Source organism: Diadema antillarum, unplaced genomic scaffold, assembly GCF_040938485.1.
Source record: "Diadema antillarum isolate AM-2024a unplaced genomic scaffold, OU_Dant_1.0 seq00000661_RagTag, whole genome shotgun sequence".
In the NCBI taxonomy this organism is placed as follows: domain Eukaryota; kingdom Metazoa; phylum Echinodermata; class Echinoidea; order Diadematoida; family Diadematidae; genus Diadema; species Diadema antillarum.
The window spans coordinates 113,921-137,645 of NW_027271573.1; the positions used below are offsets into that span (position 1 = coordinate 113,921).

At 39.4% G+C, this 23,725-nt stretch overlaps 1 protein-coding gene across 1 annotated transcript in view; it reads right to left on the bottom strand.

The window, feature by feature from the left end:
* LOC139736674 (tachykinin-like peptides receptor 99D) overlaps positions 1-23,725 on the bottom strand; it is a 73,575-nt gene that overhangs the window by 33,578 nt on the left and 16,272 nt on the right. The window contains exons 2-3 of the mRNA XM_071647423.1: positions 12,613-12,763; positions 788-987 (exon numbers count right to left, since the gene is read on the bottom strand). Of these exons, the coding sequence (XP_071503524.1) occupies positions 788-987; positions 12,613-12,714 (302 nt within the window). The 5' untranslated portion in view covers positions 12,715-12,763. The remainder of the gene's footprint in view (positions 1-787; positions 988-12,612; positions 12,764-23,725) is intronic.

Sequence of the window (23,725 nt, forward strand, 5' to 3'; positions counted from 1 at the left end):
GGCGAACATGCATGAATTGTTCGCGCCAATTTTTTCTTCTGCAGTACATGTAACTTTGCATTTTGTTTTTGAAATGCAACAAGTACGTTGCATGGCCAAGTGCCATGTTGGTGCATTGATTCAGTTTGGAAATGTTATTCTGGCCGTTGTGAACCGGTAAAGTAGCCATTGATATTCAAACGCTTCACGCATCCTGTCAATCATAATCGAACTTACCGCTACATTATGGAACATACGTCGTAAACACAATAAAAGCATTTTGATCATGCAGACTCACTCCATCCCTTCATTCTCTCCAACACACAGACTCAAAGACATACACACACACATACACACATACACGCACACGCACTACACACACACACATGAATGGACACAATAGGTAAAGTGAGTATATATATCAAGTGCCCTTGAGGTGTATATCATGTGCACGGGCTTATAGTATTTCAACAGTTGCGTCGGTTGCAGTACAGGTGTGCATGAAAACAACTTGGCATGTCTGCACATTAAGATTGTCTTTTTAAACAACACCGACAACAAAGAACACAAGAAGCTGGCTGTTCAGGTGAGTCGATCATGCAATATTCCTGTAAGCCAATGCTGTTGTAGAATTAAAAAAAAATGAAACAGAGAAAAACTGATAACAAGGAGAGAATGCGACAGAGAAAATGGAGATAGAGAGATAGATAGATGAATAAATAGAGGGAGAAACAGAGCGGGAAAAGGAGAGGGAGAAGGAGTGAGAGGAAAGCGACAGCTCCTAATGGAAAGGGTGGACCTCACTCACCTGTCGTTGAGCCAGCAGTAGATGAAAGGGTTGTACATCGAGCTGCTCATCGCCACCAGCCACAGTGCGATGTAGATGTGGCGTGCCCCCTTGACCTTCGCCACTGACTGCACGTTGAGATAGGGCAGAAAGTGGTAGGAGTGAAGCGGCAGCCAGCAGATGGCGAACACGGCCACAACGATCACGATCATCTTTACGATCTGTCGATATGACAATCGGTATGAGAAAAAAAAAACCCGACAAAGTTTGAGTGACGATTGATGGGTGAAAAGTGAAAACATTCATGATATTTATGATCGTGTGTCTAAGCTTTTCCTGAGATGAGTTGAATTGAGATGAGTTTAGTTGAGATGAGATGATTTTGAGTTGAGTTGGGTCTGAATTGAGTAAAGTTGAGTAAGGCTGAGTAAAGCTGATCTGAGTGGAACTGAGTGGAGTAGAGGCTGGCATGTTCTATGTCAACATTTCGATATCAAGATGTGTTATAAAAGACAATTCGTAGGTGAAACATTCATGACATTCCTGATCGTGTGTCTAAGCTTTTCGTCGACTTGAGTTTAGGTGAGATGAGTTTAATTGAGATGAGATAATTTTGAGCTGAGTTAAGTTGAGATGGGTCTGAATTGAGTAACGCTGAGTAAAGCTGTGTAAAGCTGAGTTGAGTGGAACTGAAAGAAGTATAGGTTGGCATGTTTTATGTCAACATTTCGATATCAAGATATACCGTAAAATACATTTTGTACGTGAAACATTCATGATATTCCTGATCATGTGTCTAAGCTTTTCGTTGAGTTGAGTTTAGGTGAGATGAGTTTAATTGAGATGAGATGATTTTGAGTTGAGTTGGGTCTGAATTGAGTAAAGCTGAGTAAGGCTGAGTAAAACTGAGTTGAGTGGAACTTAGTGGAGTATAGTTTGGCATGTTTTATGTCAACATTTTGATATCAAAATAATTTTATACCGTAAAAGACAATTTGTGCGTGAAGCATTCATGATATTCCTGATTGCGTTTCTAAGCTTTTCGTTGAGCTAAGTTTAGTAGAGATGAGATGATTCTGAGTTGAGTTGAGTTGAGGTAAGATGGGACTGAATTGAGTAAAGCTGAGTAAAGCTGAGTTGAGTGGAACTGAGTAGAGTATAGTTTGGCTTGTTTTATGTCAACATTTCGATATCAAGATAATTTTATGTTGTAAAAGACATTTTGTACGTGAAACATTCATGATATTCCTGATCGTGTGTCTAAGCTTTTCGTTGAGTTGAGTTTAGGTGAGCTGAGCTTAGTTGAGATGAGATGATTCTGAGTTTTGTTGAGTTGAGATGGGTCTGAATTGAGTAAAGCTGGGTAAAGCTGAATAAAGCTGAGTTGAGTGGAACTGAGTGGAGTAGAGGTTGGCCTGTTTATGTCAACAGTTCAATATCAAGATATATGGTAAAAGACATTTTGTATGTGAAACATTCATGATATTCCTGATCGTGTGTCTAAGCTTTTCGTTGAGTTAAGTTTAGGTGAGATGAGTTTAGCTGGGATGAGATGATTCTGAGTTGAGATGAGCCTGAAATGAGTAAAGCTGAGCAAAGCTGAGCTGAGTGGAACTGAGTGGAGTATAGGTTGGCATGTTTTATGTTAACATTTCGATACCAATATATACCTTAAAATACATTTTGTAAAGTGAAACATTCTACTCATACATGATACTGTATTCACGATCGTGTTTCCATTAAAGCTTTTGAGCTGAGTTTAGGTGAGGTGAGTTAGTTGAGATGAGATGATTTTAAGTTGAGCTAGGTTGAGATGGGTCTGTGGTAACCACTATGGGATGATCGAACGTATAACTGACGATATATTTGGCGTTACGACGTATATCCGAATTTTGTATAAGTAGGCAGGTCTTATTCGCAAATAACCGGATTACCAATTTAATCAAATTTTTGCGTCGAGTTGTTTTTAGTGCAACTGATTGACTAATTGCCCTACATCTAGGTAAATAAGCAATTAATCAGTTTTTTTAGTAGTAGCCATAATAATAAATCATGGGCATAATAAGACGCCTGTCTTAAACTGAACATTACGTCGATGTAGGGCAATTTGATAATCACTTGCAATAAAAAATAACTCGACGCAAGAATTCATTAATTTGAATTCTCTCTTCTGCTGACGTATATTTCCTCATTGAAAGAGCAAAAGACAGACGATATTTACAATGCTATCTCTAAAACTCACAAATAAGACATGTTTTCTGATGACTTAATTGCGCATCATGTTGTCAGATTGACACCCACCAACACCCCTACCCCCTGGCGGGAAGACACACCGTCCATTATCAACTCACCTTGTCTAAACAACCCTCTGATTACATAATTTACACGTTTTCTCTCTCATCAAGGGCCGGGCGTGCGTCATTTGAGTGGATCCTATTCAATCTTTAATCAGAACGTGGGTAGACCATTAAGCGCTAAAAGCGACCAGCGCGACAAGTCTATATCTTATTGTAAGATGGAGAAATAGGGAGTTTATACCTTAAAACAGAACAAACCTCATGTAATTTATAAGTGTCTCTTGATTGACCAAGTTAAGAATTTATCCCCATTTCCTGCCCCAATTATACTGTCTAAATATACGACCAGTCCAATCCAAAACCCTATGTACACTTCCCAGCTTTATAGTCTCATATCCTTTTATTAACAAGACCATCAAACCTCCAATGAAACTTCCATTCAGAACCAAACCATCTTTGTTATTACTTTGGTTAATCTCTACTAAATAGTTAATCCTTCCCTTTGTCCTCAATCAAGTTTAAGTAAATTCAGACTAACTGTGTTTACAATTCCCACCACCAGTCCCTTACACAGTACTGTTCAATGAACCTATAATCCCCACATCATAGACCCTCTCCTACTAATCTCTTAACTTTTATTCATGTCCCTATATATCTTATGCTTCTGGAGTTGAGGAATCAATCTTACTCCGGCCCCGACTCTGTTCGGTCATGTGCCAAGAAGGAGTGGAACAGTATTCTTTATATATACTACCGACAATATTCCCTCGTCAATATTATGCACCATTCTGGAATTGATGATCATTTTATCTAATAAACTAAAGTGTATGTCTTGAAACCACCACCTTGTCTCCTGCATTAACTAATGTTCGACTGTGGCTTGACATCGTATACTATAGTTGAGAGTGCACACCACGCTATACCAACACCATGAAACCAGCACTCTTACAGTGGTAGCAGCGGTTAAAACTGGTGGCCATCGCAACCGCTCGAACTTACAATTTCTCTTCGCTGGTAATTTGTTCCTGGCTGCCTTGGCTTGCAGCATCACCACATGACTCGATGTCGCCTCGTCCCGAGATATCTTCATCTTCTTGACCTGGAATCCTTAGTGTGTTCCTGTTGTCCCTAGACTGGATACAAGTTTCTATATTGCTTTGTGGATGCCTGCACGCGCTTTGTGGTTGCCTACACGCTTCCTTTACCAGTTCCTCTGACATTCTTCATACCTGCACTACCTCTGCCCTCTTCTTTTTCTTGGAACGTCCATCACTGGTGGCCTGCCCAGTCATATCTGCTTTGTCATCGTATCCTATGCTGGTGTGTGCTGCCTCATCCTATCTGATGATCCTACCCTATTTCATCTTCTTCTGTCTCGCTGACGGCCTGTCTTCAGCTCATTGGCGGATCTACCTGGTCGGGATCTCCGCTATAACCTCCATATCTTTTATCAGACGGCGTCCATGCTGGTTCCTTCTACACATGTCCTCCGGATTCTCCACATCCCTGCATAATAATTCCAGTTCTTAATGGTTGCAGCTAAGTTCACTGATTGAGTTAATTTTTTTTAATTTGGGACTCTGAACACTATCATTCCTACCCCCTCGTTTGCATTCAAATTGCATTGGAATTTTCTTGAACCATATCATGTTGATCCCTTAAATCAATCTATTTACCCAACACACTGTGTTGTAGATACACTTAATAATTGTAACATTTTTTTTCTCTTGAATTCCTTGAGGTAACGTGGCCTGATTTACATTTTTGTGTTACCATTGTGTAAATAACATTTAGATATTTTTTTGCCATCTTATTTGTAGTTGGTGTTCTTATCTTTAGTTGGCTGTTTTTCCCCTCATTGTTACTCTAGACATTTGGTTATATTGATTCTGTAAATTGATATTCCTTCTTTTCCACATACTTTTTTTTTTTCAACACAATGTATTCTTCCCGGGATCATAATTACTCTCGAGAACGATCTCACAGTTTTCGACCCCATTCACCCTCCTATCATTCCTATCGTTCCCCCTATCACTCCCGTTCTCCCTCCCCGGAGCACCATTCATCCTACTCCCATTCTCGTTCACACTATCGCCCTCGTTCTCCTTCTCATGACTATAGTCCTTCCTATTCCCGACATCATCGCTATCACTCGCGTTCTCCTTCCCCTGATCATTACTCTAACTACTCTAACTACTCTAACCACTCCGTCTCTTCAACCAGTCGGTATGGTGACGATCATCGTTATGATGATTCAAGTCATTATCGATATGGCCCTAATACACTCTCTCCTGGGGTTTTATCTGGAACCACTGGCTCTCAGTCTCATGCATATCCCCGAGATCGTGAGCATTCCCATCGCCCTCGTACCCCATCATTCCATGACACATCATATTCTCGGGATGATTCCTTCCCTCCTCGGTCACCCCAACCAACCTCCACCAGACTTCATTCTCCACCCCCACCTCCACATGATACCCCCGGTGTGAGAAAGCTTTCTTCTCCACCCCCGCCTCCTTCTCTTGGTGGTCATTACAAAGGTGGCCATGACGATTTACCTGTATCTTCATCTTTCCCTTCAACAATAGACAGAGGTCATAATCCATCCCCTCCCTCATCTCCATCACCAGCTGTACCGATTGAAGTAGCTTCACTTCCGTCATTGGCATCAGCATGTGCCGATTCATCGTCAATTTCATCTCCTCCCTCTCCTCCCGCACCTCCTACTAACCTGTCCTCCTTTTTTAGTGTTCTGTTAGAACATGGGGTACGCCTTCATCAGGCTCAGCACCAGAATCTAATCATCCGGCCTGGATCCGTTCTGGACATGTACCCCCAAAATCGACCATCCCTCATTACGAGGAATGCTTGTTCAAGTTCCGGCATCAGTTTGAGCGTTTCATAATTCGTGATGGATTGTTGTATCGGCGGAAGAGACATCCGTCTGGAATAATGATAGAACAGGTTGTCATTCCCTATTCTGTGATCCCTACTGTCCTGTCTGTCATGCATACTTCCATGTCAGCTCTTCACTTCGGTACGGCCAAGACAATTGAGTTTATCGAAGGGCTCTGCTACTGGCATGGGATGCGCAAATACATTGCGGACCTCTGCTCTCACTGTGAGGCCTGTAATTCATATCGCACCTCAGTTTTCCCGCCTCCCTCACTACCACAAACATGTGCAGTGATTTCCCACCCCTCATCCCCATCTCCCCCAACTCCAATCCAATCTCTAAAGTGCACTCTTCCCATCTCTAGCCCACTTTCCCCTCTTTCTATTGACTGCGACATTCCTCCCCTTGCCTCTGACTCCGACGCCCCTACATCATCTTCCACTGGGACTGATTCGGACAGTTCCACCCCTTTCTCCACCTCTTCTCCTCCTGATTTGCCCGACTACCAACCCCCTCTTCAAGCTCACTGTACTGTTTCCTCGCAAACCCACACATTTCAGCCCCTTCCCCCATCTCTGCCCCATACTCGCTATCCTCAGCCGTCGCCCAGCCACTTCACGAATTGGGACTCTGTGGTCCCCTCTCACATGTCCATTGCCTCATCACACCTCTTTTACGATCCACACGCTGTGATCCATGCCGATAGTGTTCGGACACACGGCAGTCAGCTTCCTAATCCCCCAAATGATTATGATCCATCATAATTTATGATCTCATTTTTTGCGACAGGATGTAACGAAGCCCTTTTTTTTCCTTTACTTCCAAATTTCAAATTTCAGAATTCTTATTAATTATTTACGCATACTCCAGTAATCGAGTATTTATGTCAAGTCTCCTTATCCCTGCCGCTTCCTGGGCACTTAAATTCCTATTTCTTAGTGGTAAAACTTTGTTTCTAATGTCATCTCTATTCTATACTTTCTGTTTGTACTTTTGATAATATTTTGCTCACTCCTCCCCATTCTTACGTAGCTGTTCATTCATTCTGCTGCATATTCCATACTTTCCCTTTTTTCTTCTCACTCTCTGTCATGTGCAATTACCCCTTTGATCTTTTGACCGTTTTCTTTATCCCGATCTCTGCTTCTTGCTCAACAATAATGTCGGTTTAACTTCTGATGTAAATTTGTAGCATTATTTGGTATTTAGGTTTTTCATTGTTAGCATGTGTATTGTGTTTTATTTCTGAAAGAATTTTTTTGACATGATTAGTAAGTGTTTTTATTTTCTAGCATAATTTTCTTAGTTAAGTATGGTTGTAACTTTTGATTTTTTTGTGAGAAATGTTGTTTTTCTGATCAATTGCTTTTGTATAGAAAAAAAAGAAAAAAAATTGTACCATTAGTAAACTTGTTGCAGTCTAGATATATGCGCATTTTCACCACATATAAATGTCATGTTGTTTACCCAACTTTTTTCTTATACATAATATTATCTACACAATTTGAATTACCCTTGATGCCAGATATCTTTTTACATGTTGTTCATCAACATCATTATTTACAAGTTTGTTGCATGGTGCATTTCAAAGACACCAACTCTGTATAATTTAGGTCATTTAATCTAATTGCTTCATTCTCCTTTCTCCTCTGTCTGTTCCTCTTCTTAAGTGTTTTTTTTTAATGATTATACTGTTCATTTTTCAACATATTTGCTGTGCACAAGACTAGATGTATGCAATCAGTGTATTCTTCTAGTTTGTAGTTTTGCCATTTATGTTAAGTGGTTTTTTTTAAACGTACGGTAATATAATTTTTGTCAATTCTTGGACCTTTGATTGTTCTTTGAGTTTTACATACAGTTTGTGGATTACTATGATGATCTCTTATTTTCCTATCCCTTCTATTTCCATTCTAAATGTAATGTATATTGTTACCTCGGTATGTATTGGTTACTATGCTATGTGTAGGCCATGCTGTTTTTCCTACACCTCTCAAGACAATGATATGTCCCCTGGAAAATAGGTTTCTTTGGTGATTTTTTTTTTAATACCTCATCTGCAAGATTTATGTACACATCAATCTTCTTTCTAATTATTTCACTAATTTGTTAATTATTAATATGCTACTCAATTTGATTATGTTTTGCGTAGCAATCATTTCTATTATGTTTACATGTCAACAGTGTTTTCTTATAATTTTTTTTCTCTCCGTAAATTTATTAGAATTTCTTCATTTGTCAATCGTTTGAACTCTTTAAATATTGCAGTATATAACTATGAAACGAGGACGTTTCTTTTTGAAAGATTGGACGAATGTAAGATGGAGAAATAGGGAGTTTATACCTTAAAACAGAACAAACCTCATGTAATTTATAAGTGTCTCTTGATTGACCAAGTTAAGAATTTATCCCCATTTACTGCCCCAATTATACTGTCTAAATATACGACCAGTCCAATCCAAAACCCTATGTACACTTCCCAGCTTTATAGTCTCATATCCTTTTATTAACAAGACCATCAAACCTCCAATGAAACTTCCATTCAGAACCAAACCATCTTTGTTATTACTTTGGTTAATCTCTACTCAATAGTTAATCCTTCCCTTTGTCCTCAATCAAGTTTAAGTAAATTCAGACTAACTGTGTTTACAATTCCCACCACCAGTCCCTTACACAGTACTGTTCAATGAACCTATAATCCCCACATCATAGACCCTCTCCTACTAATCTCTTAACTTTTATTCATGTCCCTATATATCTTATGCTTCTGGAGTTGAGGAATCAATCTTACTCCGGCCCCGACTCTGTTCGGTCATGTGCCAAGAAGGAGTGGAACAGTATTCTTTATATATACTACCGACAATATTCCCTCGTCAATATTATGCACCATTCTGGAATTGATGATCATTTTATCTAATAAACTAAAGTGTATGTCTTGGAACCACCACCTTGTCTCCTGCATTAACTAATGTTCGACTGTGGCTTGACATCGTATACTATAGTTGAGAGTGCACACCACGCTATACCAACACCATAAAACCAGCACTCTTACATTATGTTCGTATGTTTAGGGTCATTAACTTGGAACGTATATTGCATATACGACCGAAGCTCCTGCGTTAGATAATAAAGTTTATCTGTAAAACAAAGTCAGAGTGAGACGACACAGTTCATTTCATTTATGAGGTTTTGTTTTTAGTTTGCTTCCAATGATTCGCAGATTCAGCTTTGTAAAATGGAGAGCGAAGCCCGACTGCAGAGCAGACGGTGTGATGAGATGCCGAACTACCGCGAGTTCACGAGAATCAATCCTTACACGTAAGTCGATAGTATGAACCACTTATCGAAGGGACTAAAAACAACACTACTTTTCCAATTCAGCAGATCTCGTGTTATACTCCGTTCTTGAGTAGGCCCTATATTTGTGATGAACGTAGTCAAACAAGAAATTATGATCTTTGGCAATGTATACTTACAGGGACTGTACAGTACTGGTTGAGATGGGGATTCATTTCTTGAACATTCCTAAGTGAGATAATGAAAAGCCTCTTATGAAATATGAAAGAGCATGTAATTCTAAGAAGGATTCAACGTTTATTTGATGAAAATTGGTTTTCAAATGGCTGAGATATTCAAAAAAGTGCTAATAATAAAAGGCAACATGCCACAACTTTATTAGGATCTCTTTGTTTCACCTTGTTTTTGGATATCTCAGCCATTTCAAAACCGATTTTCATCAAATACACTTTTGATACTCCTTAGAATTGCATGCTCTTTGACATCTTATAGAGTGGTTTCTGAATATCTAACAAAACGTTAAAAGCTAAATCCTCACCGCGACCAGAACTGTACACACCCTTTAAGTTATTCTCGGGTGAAAATTTGCACAGACATGAATATTGACACGTGCACATGCAAATACCAATATTGTAAACAGCAGTACGTTGAAAAGTGATGTGAATGACAAGAATTTATCAAACAGAAATTATTAACCTGACATAAGACCACCATTACTCAAAAACTGTGACTGTCATGACAACTGATGAACGCTCTGCACCCTACAAACAATCCTCCCCCATCCCAGAACTCCGCTTCTGAGATTCTTTAAGGTAATATCTCTTGCATGTGAAATGACCGAAATTGCCGGTGTCCATATCGACCGCCGCTTCAAAGTACCCCCTTCAATCCGGGGTACTCCACTCCCGACAAAGACCCTGGTGGCACTCAAAACCTGCTCTCTACTCCCAGACCTTAAAAGCTCCTCAATCATTGAATTTCCCCTTTTTTTTTCTCCCTGTTTCTCTCATTCTCGGTGTCCAGACGCTATCGGGAAAAATTCCTTTGCATTTCAGGGCGCTTCGATATGGAGTTCTAAGTTTCCAAGTGTTCATGCAACGAAACCTGGCCCTCTTAACGTTTCCCTTCACTCCCCCCTTCTCTCTCTCCCTCCTTGTTTATCTCCCGTTTACTTTCATTTGTGGTTTTTTCTGTCACTCCCCCTCTTTCTTCCTCTTTAGGCGATACGGATGCTCTCTCTCTCTCTCCCTTTCTTTCTCTCTTTTCATCTCATTCTCTCTCTCTCTCTCTCTCTCTCCCTGTCTCTCTCTCTGTCTCTCCCTTTTCTGGTGTCTTGGTGGCATGACAAAAAAATTATTTCCTCTGAACTCTGATACAGGTAATTGGTGTGTCCCATAAAAAAGAAGAAAGCAATGAAACGGACTGGTTGCCGGTTGACGGCCGTCATAACATAGTGTCGGTTGGGCATAAGCATGATAAGTATATGTTTAGATTTTACTTATATTACTATGTTCGAATATATTCGAACATATATTGTATTCTACCTCAAACGCATTTCATTTTTTTTTTCTGGCTATATACATCAGGAGATATGACGCACATGTAACATACGTGGAGATTTCGTCTTCCAGACAGCCGTTCATGATATACTGGTAGATTGCCTCCGACGCACAGAATTCACACGTAGGCCTATACATTTTTTTTTTTTTTTGCTATACACAAGTCATGCTTGTAGAAAAAAAAGTATATCAAGGAGAAATTGGTTTGTACAAGGTTTTGATTCTTTCGGGATAACAATTCTTATCTTATCTTTACTATAAAAATCTATATACTCAATAAGTGGGTGTGTTTGTACGTGTGTGCATTTGTGTGTGTGTGTGTGTGTGTGCGTGTGTGTGTGTGTGTGTGTGTGTGTGCGTGTATTTGTCATGAGCCGACTTTGACGAAACACATGCATAGCTCGGTAATTGTTGGACCACGTATCCAGGGTGCGGCGAACGAAGGTCGCTCCAAACTAACCAAGATGTAGCGACAACAAGTCGTTTGACGTAGGTCCGGTACATAATGAATATGATTATCTGTGGAAAGTATTCAGTGTAATGAGCGCAATTAGATTTGAATGCTAAAGACATTTAGTCGACACAACGTTTCCCCTGCGCGATAATGAAAGCGGCTCGTTATGTTCCCAATGTCTGTTTGTATGAGACATGATTCAGCTCATCTTCAACGTATAGAGGACAGACACAGCCAAACAGACATATAGCCGGAAAGGGACATTGTCATGTATCTTCCTCATTACGTGTGAATTACAGTTATACTCTGCGTTCTTCATTTATATGAATTATTAATTACACTACTTTTCCTAAAGTATTTTTTTTTTGTGGGCTGCCTATTGCACTTTATCTTTAGGCAGGAAGTGTTGTTCTATCGAGCTTTCAGCTTTTTGAAAAAGTGCGACAGTGATCGAGTCTGTGATGAGCGAAACCTCTGGGATTAATGCAAATTCATTAACGTACCCGATAGACTTGTGCCCTTGTACCACCCGGATTAGCCGAACAAGAGACACTGCTTTCCTCTAGTGCTACACCAACAAGACACATATCCATCCGTATTATGCACACACACACACTCGCGCATTCGTTGTAAAACGTCGTAACTGCGTCATTTTCCGTAGCGGCATCAGAGGGACAAGTTGAGATGGCTTTTTTCTTGTAATCGGCGTGTTTTCCGAATATCACACACACACACACACACACACACACACACACACACACACACACACACACACACACACACACACAGACGAACACACTCACACAGACACATTAAGTTTATTTTCTTTACCGTCATTAAACCCCATCAAACCCGCAATTAGACACAGACTACTCAATTACATTTATTGAACACGTCGAGACGAAAATCAATGATTTGGGGTCGTGACACTTCACGAGTTACAGGCAGTGATGGTCGCCTGAACTAGTAATGGATGATGATGTAGGTATACTAAAATCATATGATATCCTTGGTGTTTACATGGAGATTGGACAGACAAGTAATGATCCCCCTAAACTACCAAATAACAATCAAACTTGAATGAATTTAACCGTACGATAGCACAGTTGCGTTTAATGAAATGAAAATGAAACTAAAATGAAATAAAATTTGAATTAGATTGAATTCTCCTTTTTTACACACTTAACTTCGACTTGGCTGGTACATTCTACGTCAAAATAGCAGCAGCAGCAACAGCAACAACAACAACAGCAACAATAACAATGACAATGATAACAACAACAACAACAACAAATCATTCTTTCTCCCTTTAACGAAACCATGAGATACAGCGTCCGTTATACCTTTCTCTTTGCGGTGATCTGCCGGGCACGGTTGGGTATGTTCTCACCCAGCAGTCCGTTCCCCCACAACTTGGTGCTGATGATGGTGTAGCAGACGGCCATTATGGCCAAGGGCACGCAGTAGGTCACCACAAAGTTGGCGGCCGTGTAACTGTTAGTGAACATACACGTACATAGACAGGGGAAGAAAAGAAGAAAGCCAACATTAATGAAACATATCACATTGGGGAAAAAAGGAAAAAATACAATCAATTCTCGTAGTTCTCATTAAAAGTTGTGTCTTTTGCCGATCTGACAGACTTTCCTCTTCGGGTGTAGACTTTTAACACCTTTGTTTAGCTTAGGCCTTAAATCGTGGTTTTGATAGATCAGCTTTCTAATCTATGACTCTTTTTTTCGTTTCACGATTTGAGATGCATCCCTGTGGAATGGCATGTCGATTAAAATGATTTCTCCTGAGATTTATTCAGTCCATGTTGGTATTGTCGGTCTCTTTATGAATCCGATTTCGTCTGGAATTCAGCAAAGCATTCTTGGGATGGCAAAGGTAGAGATGGATGAGTGGCCGTTTGATGCTGGGGGGCGGCTAAGGATCTCGGGACGTTACCGGGAAGTTAAACTGCGCCCGTTTAATTTCGAGATGGGCATCGATAAAACACAAGATGTACGAGACCGCGCGCGCCAAGGATGACGATGTGTACGGAGAACATCATCTTGTATATCACACGGGATGATAGGTTGAGGACTGGGATGGGGGAGAAAAAAAAAAGGTTTGGGGAAATCCAATCAGTCTTCCTTCGACATCAGTTGGTCGGTGGGGTCACTGGCTGATCGAGTGATATAGCGACCTGTATGGAGACGTCTCGTCACTCACTCGGGGGATTGTGTTTAAGGCCAACAAGAGAACGCGCTCTCTTACTATCGGGTGAAGCGATACGTACAGGAGGAACTCGGTTCTATTATCCTCCCGTCCTCTCTGTTTCGTTGCGGTACAGACATGCTCATATATTCAAGTACGCACGCACGCACATATACCACACACACAACATACTAACATATATTCCTATCTCTCTCTCTCTCCCTCTTTTATTCTCTCACCCTCTATTGTATACATGTACGATGTATCACAATAAATGAACCCCGTGACTGGAAGAAATATGTCTCCAATATCCATTCCCAGATATCAAGAATTGCAGTCGTTTTAACAAACGTGAAATGTATGTTACCTTCCAGCATATTTATAAGACAAGAAGTTTACGTCATTTCAATTACATGTATTGCATTTATTGCAGTGGCATTTCCGAGAAACGCATACAGAGTACGTGAACAGAGTATACAATGCTCAAGAAAAGGGCTTTTCTATAGGCGCAATCAGTGTGACAGCCAATTTATTTACCCGAGTTCATCGCTCTTTGTCCAATTGTTATTAAGTGTTCTTCCGATCTTTCATCTTTCGAAACTTAATGTTTTGCATTTATGTTTGAATTCCATAATGCTGTCTGAGGTATTAAACGTTTATGTTCCGAACAAATTCCTCATTTCAGTCCTATATCAGTCGTTGTAATTTACAAAGAAAAAAAGAAGAAAAAAACTGATTCAACTTTGAGATTGTAATCTGTTCGTTTCACTAGTGTCAATGAACGGAATTCTATCGACACGTGATCTCTAATCTACCATCACCATCTCAAGATTGGAAGCTCTAGACAAACAGACTTTGTTTAAAAAAAAAAATGGTGTCCATGACTGGCTAGACTTTCGTTCTTCTTTTTGTCTTTGTTTACCTCCTGTCTCGTTCTTCGTGCGTTTGTTGCTTGTGTGTGAGCGTTCTTTCAACTAGCATATGTATATGCATACTCAATTTTGATTGGAGGTTTTTGTACGTATTTTGGTGAAATACACTGACATGTTTATAGTTGTCGAAGATGCATGTTTCCTATTCTTCAAGTATGAAGGCTTCATCAACAAGCACTTGAAGCTTCTTGATGGTCTGACTATTGAAATTATTTGTTCCTCTGTCAGAGATTTATGCTGTTTATACTGTTCTACATAAATGAATGAAACAAATGAATTGAAATGAAAGACACACACACACACACACACACATACATACACACGTGTGTACGTATATGTGTACATATATATATATATATATATATATATATACATATATATATATATACATATATATATATATATATATATATATATATATATATATATATTTATTTATGTATACTAATGTAATTGCGACAGCAGTTGGATAGCGAAAGGAAGATATTGATGTATTCATTCACTTATGAAAGTAATGCTTATACTATAGCAGAGGAGCACAAACAAGCCGGCAAGTTAGTGGTGGGTGGGGGTGGGGTGTGGCGGGAGGAGATTAGATAATAATGTTGAGAGGGAAAACATTCGAGCGCGTGGGATCAAATTACCGCTCATGGCATTTACGCACAAATAATAGGTGTTGACATGAATCATGTCCTCTACCGCATTATTCAACGCTGCAAATAACCGCGGCCGGATTTGCAAGCAGACAGGAAAAGCACTGAATCTTTGTTTGACGTTTTCTTCATGAACATGAGGAGGGTCTCTTGTCTCTACCCGACCAGGGGCAATTATCTGTCAGGCATTGATGACTAGAGAGGCTGGGGAAGTATAGTGGGGTTCGGGAGAAGGGGAGGGGGGGTGGGTTCTGGTGGAGGGGCACCGTATGTTCCATTCATGCGCCTTGATCACTGTTGATGTGAAACGCCAAAGTCATCAGCATGTTGCATGTTCGCGCCGCAATTTTCATCAACTCGAAAGGCCTCACGTCTGTCTTTGCTTTATAACGATATTGCACGGAGGACGAGAAAAAACAAACAAAAAAAAAAGCTCCACACATCCCGCTGAAATCCAGATCGATGTTGCTATAACTACATGGGTTGAGGGCTGTCTTATTGAGTCCAATCGAGCTCCACGGGCCTGTAGACAAATTACGGACGTCCCCACAGCAAACAAGTATCAGGTAGATGCCTCGAAATTCAACACAAGTGTAATAAAATGACGATGGCGAAAAAAAAAGTTTATGAAATCATATTAAATGGTCAGTAGCCATTCTATAATCAAACCTTCCTCTTCTTCTTTTTTTTTCCTTCTTCTTCTTGTCCTCTTCCTCCTCTTCTTCCTCCTCTACTCCTCCCTTATTTTCTTTAAATCTTACTAAATCATTTGAAGTACAGCGGGGAGAAAGTGGAAAACTAGACTGAATACTCCTTTCATCGATTTTTTTCGCCTGCTTGATGACATTGAATTCTTTTATCTAGTGTTTGTTCATGTGAGAAACTATGTTAGCCGTTCGAGTTACTTTTGTGAACGGCCCTCCTGTAAGCAACCCATTGTACATCACAAGCTGAATTGGGAATCAATGATATCTTTACGGAGACAAAAAAAAAAAAAGAGGACAGGTGGGGAGAAAGCGAATACACACGTGTGGAGGCATGCAGCACACATTAAAAAAGCAACAACTGCCGACCAAAGACATCGTGCCGCTCAAATTGAATTTGAATTTTCACCTAGTAGAACGAAGGACAAGGATGGAGGCACGTTGCTCGGTGACGGTAAATGTGTTTATAGAATGTGTTGGAAATATCATTCTTCGTGGAGCTTTTGTCCTGCATTTTCGTGGAAGTGTAATCTAGTTTTCTTTCAATTTTGCAATGGAGTGGGTAACATCAAAAGAGACTGTCAGGCTGATATTACCCGCCTTATCATGTCACTGCATCCGTCAGCAAATCACTGGCACTCCATCTATTATCCACTCTAACACCATTAAAATATCATGGTACATTGAAAAAAAAGGTATGACTCTGAATCTCAATTTGAATACCAGAGTTATTCCTGTGTGCGTGCCATGACGTGTTTCCACACGCCATGGGTTCAGTGTGTTTATCCTATAGGCCCTATCACAAAATTGAGGATGGTTGTAGGTTAATATTTCCAGAAACTGCACTTCGCCCGCGATGATTTTGTCTTGTAGATTTCTGTATATAGCTACAGGTAGTATCAGGTAGACCTATCATATCTACAGTCGTTATCTGCCATTACAAACTGAAATAATTTTCGGTATTCCGAAAGTTTGTTATTCCGAAGTTTTATTAATCTCAAAACGAAATAAGGTTCGTAATTCCAAAGGTTCGTCAGTAAGCAACCTCTTTTCATTTTCAGATTAATGAACCTTATTTCTTTTCGGATCAAAGAACCTTCAGAATACCTCCACAAATATTCGGATCAGGAAACTTATCGTATTTCATTAGCTGATTACCGAACATAGAGACATAAGGAAATATGTGTGTGTTTCGGAATAGGGAACCTTCGGAATAATGAACTTTATCATTTTTATTTTCGGATTAACAAACCTTCGGAAGAGCGAACATCACCCTCCTTTCTAACCACAATATTTCGTTTTTGTGCCGCAATAACAATTGTAGGACCGTTCGTTTCCTAGAAAGACAGAACCGCCTCCCCTTCAAGGCTTGTACTATACAAGGACATACATTCTTATCCCACCAGGCAATATGATAAATTTCATTTACAAAATCCTAAAACGGTGATGGATCTGAAATCTATCAGAGACACTGGACCCGATATTTGGAACTCTCTTCCTTCTGAAATTCGAATTTTAAAGTCTATGTACTCTTTTAAGAAAGCTGTAAGACAATGCTGCTCTATGGATATCAGTGATCTTAAAATGTCATTGTAATTGTATTGTACATGAAATTCCCTCGTGGAAATATCGCCGTTCGGAATTTATAGCGTAATATTATGTAACCGACCATGACCTGTATCTATTCACCTGTACCTCGGTGAGAAAATACTTTGCCATGCTTACTTATACCCCCATTTCACTAGACGGCGATTCCGCTACGATCATCAAAAATCGACAAAGCGCGGCGGATCGTGGCTTGATCGCTTTAAATCTTCTCCATCGTATCTTGAGCGGTTCAGTAGCGCGAAGGATCGCCCCCATCGCTATGGTCGGCGACCTCGCTTTTGAACATGTCCGTGGTTTTAGAGCGTATCACCATCGCCTCATGAGCGCATTAAAAGCGCCACATTCGTAGCTTTGACAGAATAGCATCGCGCAAAGCGTAACTCAAGCGCATCAAAAGCGGCTCCCATCGCCCATGAAAATTACCACTCTTACAGTATTACGTAACAGGAACCAACCATGAACGATAGAAAGTGATGCACAGACCAGGAAGGTGGACATGGAGAAAAACGCATAAAATTCATTTTTCCACGCACACTCGGTACGAATCTGCTCTGTTTATTAAATTGTTTGTTTGTCATATATCATTGCAAGACAATGAAAGTAGTTAAGTTGTAATCTTTTCAGATATATCTGCATAAACTGTCTCATCGTAGGATACGATTTGTAGTTTGCTCGTAAGCCGGTTCTTTAATATTATACACCCTTTACCCTTTTAATTGAATGGATGACTTAACTAATAGTGCAATTTCATATTAGGTTCTAACTGGTGTGTTCTAGAATGCTAAGATGTAAGGGTAGAACCATATACGTTTGTATTCTGCATATCCATGTTAATTTGACACTGACATCTGCCTGAAGACATTCAATCATGAAACACATTTTATACCCCGATCGCTTGAGATCGTAGCATGAGCCCGGCGTAAACGTATCACTGTCGCTCCGATCGTATCACTGTTGTAGCGAGGTCTTGATAAGCGTACGAATATCGCAACACAGTCGGTTCGATCGCAGATGCAGCGCGTCTCGTCGGCCTGGAAACGCGGCAACAGCGTGGCAGAGTCGTATTATCATCGTGGCGCTATCGCCTACAGCGCAGGTTGAGCGTGGAGAAACCGTAGTGTAATCGCCTCGGAGGCCAAAAATGGAGACGGACGGCGATCGCGCCACGATTTGTTAAATCGTCAGAGCTCGCCGTGGTCGCCATGGTCGCCTTCCTAGTGAGATGGGGGCCTAACTAATCAGTGATCCAGGTGATCTAACTTTGTGTAAAGCTTTAGCGAAAGCAGACAGACCTCTCCCTTTTATCCTTTCTCCTTTCTTCTTTCCTATCTCTATGCAAGTCATCACTCCCTCCTATGTTCCTATATGTTATGTATTATGTACGAGGGTTGCATGCAAATTAAGCAATGCTTAAGCTGTAGCCCTTCTGTATTATTTATTGCATCACTGATATGTTTTGTTGTACATTGTAAAGGCAATGAAGAAACTCTATTGCTGTATATCCTTAAGGCAATGGAGAAACTTATTTTGTTAACAATTAACGTTTCTGTATATGGGTGCTGTTCGTTATTCCGAAGGTTCGCTATTCCGGTGGTTCGTTAATCCGAAACACACAAATTCGCTATACCTAGTGGTTCGTTAATCCGAACATTTGTGGCGTTATTCCTAAGGTTCGTTATTCCGAAGATTTGTTGATCCGAAAATAAAATTCGGAATAACGAACCTTCCGAATAACGAATCTTCGGACTGAAGAGCCTTCGGAATAACGAATCTTCGGAATAACGAGCTGTAACCAACCACATATATGTATGGCACCAACAATGTATATAGGGCCCAATATATGTGTATGTATATCTGCATGAGCAATGATATAATGCAGGAACCAAAAAATCAAATCAAATCAAATCAAATCAAATATGCAAATTAAAACAAAAATATTCTATTACCAGTGCATTCTTTAAAGTGAAATATCATTCGAGGAGCTTTGTGTATGTGTGTGTGAGTGTGTGTGTGTATATATAGTGCGTGTGTGTGTGTGTGTGTGTGTGTGTGATAAAATTTCTGCCAGTAACGCGGCCGTAATTTCATTTCAAAGCATCACATCAATAATTATTTCAGCATATTACGTAAGAACTTGTTAACATGAAAGACCTACCATTCAAGCCTTGTATGGTTTCCCCGGCAACGGAGAACGAAACACAGCAAATGCCATGTTGACAACTGGATTTCCCAGAAGTACTCGAGGTATTGAGTGTGGGCAAGAATAGTGCAAAAATTATCATGTTGTCATCAAATTGGCACTTCTGAATTTTCATTGCATATCCTATAATGGTAGAAGATTAGATGGAAGTGGCTGAATTCATAACCTCTGCACGGAATCAAGAAAGAGAATAAAAATGATATTGCCAATTCAAAGATCAATAAATATAGTGATTACGAGGCTTTTGACATTTGTGTAATCGAAATAAACGATCAAGAATGCTAACAATGAAATCGAAAGAAAGAACATATTATTTTATTGTACCTTATAAAACACTGAAAATGAATACTGAAACTTATGACAAAGGGATTTACAACACTTCGCCTCTGTTTCGACATTTCCACAACGTTTGATCACAGAGTAGATTTTATTTATTGGTTTATTGATTGCTTTTTGCTTATTTATTTATTTATTCATCTCTAGTCTTTTATCAGGGTAGCCCATTCACCAGTAAGTAGTGGTCTTCCATGGGGTCCTGAATAATATTGATTATTCAGGTTAATAATACTGGTTATGATGAGATAGATAATTTTGTACTTAAGGGTGTTATTTCCTCGGTTGCTGATCCACTTGCTCATATATTCAATTTGTCAATTCTTATCGGTGTGTTTCCCGATAAAATGAAATTAGCTAAATCCCAATATTTAAGGCACGTGATAAGTTTGAAATCAGCAATTATCGCCCAATTTCATTATTATCGTCATTGTCCAAGGTCTTAGAAAAACTCATTTATAAGAGAATGATTAATTTTTTGAAGGCACATGAGGTTATTACGAATTATCAGTTTGGTTTTCGCGAGAAACATAGTACTACGCATGCTCTTTTGCATTTTGTTGATAGAGTTGTTCATGCAATTGATAACCATTCTCATTTAGTTAGTATTTTCTTGGACTTCTCCAAGGCCTTCGACACTATCAATCATGATATTTTACTTTATAAGTTATCGCATTATGGAATACGTGGGAAGGCCTTGGAGTGGTTCAGGAGTTATTTAGTTGATAGAAAACAATTTGTGACAATTAAAAACTATGATTCAGATGTCAGAGAAGTCAAATGCGGCGTCCCACAGGGAAGTCTTTTAGGGCCGTTATTGTTCATTATTTATATCAATGATTTTTGTCGCGTACCCGACAGCCTCTCTTTTATTCATTTTGCAGATGACACAAATGTATTTTTTGCCCATAATGATATTGATTTTCTTGTTCATAAAATCAACATTGAGTTGAAGAAAGTGACAAATTGGGTCAGGGCCAATAGGCTATCACTCAATGCTCAAAAAACGAAATATATGCTTTTTAGTAACACTGTTGACAGTTTAAGTATGAATATAGTATTAGATGACTCTCATCTACAAAGAGTCTCACATACCAAATTTTTGGGTGTCATTGTGGATGACAAACTTTCCTGGAAATCACATGTTGATAATGTTTGTAATATAGTATCACGTAATATAGGTATAATAAATAGATTGAAATTTTATATTTCACAAAAATCATTACTTATGTTATATTCGTCGTTAATATTGCCTCATCTTAATTATGGAGTATTAGTTTGGGGCAACACCCATCAGAATTTATTAGACAAAGTGTTCCTTTTACAAAAGAAAGCTCTTCGTGTTATCTGTAATTCCCCTGTATGTTCTCATACAAATATGTTGTTTGCCTCCAACAAGCTCTTAAAAATGACAGATTTGTTTTTGTTTAATTTAGGGCAATTTATGTACAAGTATTGTAATAACTTGCTTCCATCTATTTTTGATTCTATGTTCCTCAAAAAGCAATCATTTCATAAATATCCCACTAGGCGATCTGGTGAATTTCATTTACCTCTTTTAAGAACGATTTTTGCTAAAAACTCACTTATTTATGTAGGCCCAAATTATTGGAATTCTTTGAATCATGACTTAAAAGATGCTCCATCCACATACTCTTTCAAGAGGAGACTTAAGTCTTTTTTATTGCAATCGTATGACTCTACAATACTGAATTAACCTTTTGACTTTTTTTATACTAACCTGTTTACTTTGTCCCCTATTCGAAGAGGTTTGCAATGTTGTCATCTATGCCATATTTTACCCATAGAGTCTAGTAGCTGACTCTCCGTGTGCTACTTCGGTTCATATATCCCTCTATTTTCTATTTTCTTGTCTTTCTTCAAGGCGTCAAAATTTCGCTTTCCCCAGCAACTATCTTCTGTTTCTCTCGGCATGCTTCTGCCGAAGATCGCTGTTTATGTTTATGTTGTTTCTGTTGTTCTGTTACTGTTTCTGTCTCTTGTTTGCGTTCTTGTCTGCTATTTTGTCTTCAGTTGGTCAGTCTTGTCCACCACGTTTTGTCCTTTACAACCTTTTCTTTAGTAGTTGTCTTGCTGTCTAGTCCTGTTTTATGTTAGTTCGCGTCTATGTAAATGTATTTATTTGTTAATCTAATTTCTAGTGGGCTTCCAGACTTCTTCCACTTTGTTATTTGTTTGTATATACGACGGTTCAATTTAGGATCTTTTCGTTGATGTTCTTCTCCAGAGGGACCCACATACTACAAGCTCTGTCTTTTTAGTGGGTCCCTCCATTTTTCGCATTTAAAACAACGGTATACATGTATTTCGCTTTGATCACTTATGTTTCTTTCTTGCAATACAATGTATGATTACTTTAGGTCCTCAATTGTTATACTCTTTTTATTTCACTATGTTCTACTTAACCTTATTTTCTGTTACAAAATGAAGTGAAACATATGCTTTTTGTTGAAAAATGAAATAAACTTTGAACTTGAACTTGAACTTGATAAACATAATGTACATTGAATAGCAAAACGTATTCGACAACGGAAAACATGGATATACAGTACTTTGCAAAGTAACATAAAACATATTATATCAATATGCCACAACACAAGTTCACCAGAGTGCCAAAATATCAATTAAATCGCTATCATGTGCAAGAATATATTACAAAATAAATTTGTCTGTTTTACTTACAAATAAACTTTTCTCAAAAAATCTTTGAATGTAATTAATTTTTTTAAATTAGATTATGTAAGAAGCAGATCTGAGCAATTTATCTAGCTTATTCCATTCAAGTAAAGAAAAGTATGATTGGGCTATGACAATCGGAGCGATATCTTGGCACACGTAGACTTCCACTGTTTATTTGTCTTGTGTGATATTCATGTACATCATTAGGTTTAAATCCGAATGAATATATCACAGCGTCAGCATAGCTTTTGGGGTAATAGATAGGCCCAGGTAAAAACGATGACCATGTCACATCCATCTCATGAAATGAATTCCTAGTCGTATCCGGCGATTGCAATCTGTGCTGACGTCCTCATGCTTACACGCGGTCTACAGTAAAAAGCATGGCGATATTAACTGCTGGGGGACATGACATTTTTTTTTTCTTCTCATACTATTATGTGTGTGTGGGTGTGTGTGTGTATGTGTGTGTGTATGTGTAAAGGAGCACTGTGGGATTCCACCTTAATAGAAACGGATGAGAGGGTCTGTTAGCGTGACTTCTTGACGCGTCTAGCTTGAGCGATAGGCATACTTATCAGACTTGAGGCCACATTTCCATTACATTTAATAGACTGCCATCCCCTCCTTTATTCCTTGGTGACTGACTAGACGTACTGTATAGCTGTGGAGCGCCCGCCTTTGATAGCAGAACAACGCCACATTGATTGACGAAAGCACACACATTTTGGTAACCACGTTTACGACGTTCGGTCAGGAGAATGCATGGATGGTGGGGGGGGGGGGGGGGTAAGGGAAAGATGGGGTGGGGAAGGAGTATATTAAAGTGAGGGAAGGGGATGAGGCCAGGTTGCGTGTAGTGTGTATGGGGAGGGGGTAGGGGAGAGAAATGAGATTGATTTACGTTCGTATTGGAGGAGGATTGATCGGTGGTGCGTGTGTATTTAAGCCAATTTTGATCTCCAGGGGAACATTCATCCTAATTCATTCGGGAAAAAGAACCGTGACGTAGACAAAAGAAACCTAACCTGACAACAATGAGAAGAACAGCTACAACAACAAAAGCAAGAACCCGAAAAAAAAAAGGGGAAGCAAACCCCTTGACAACGATGTATGATCACTTT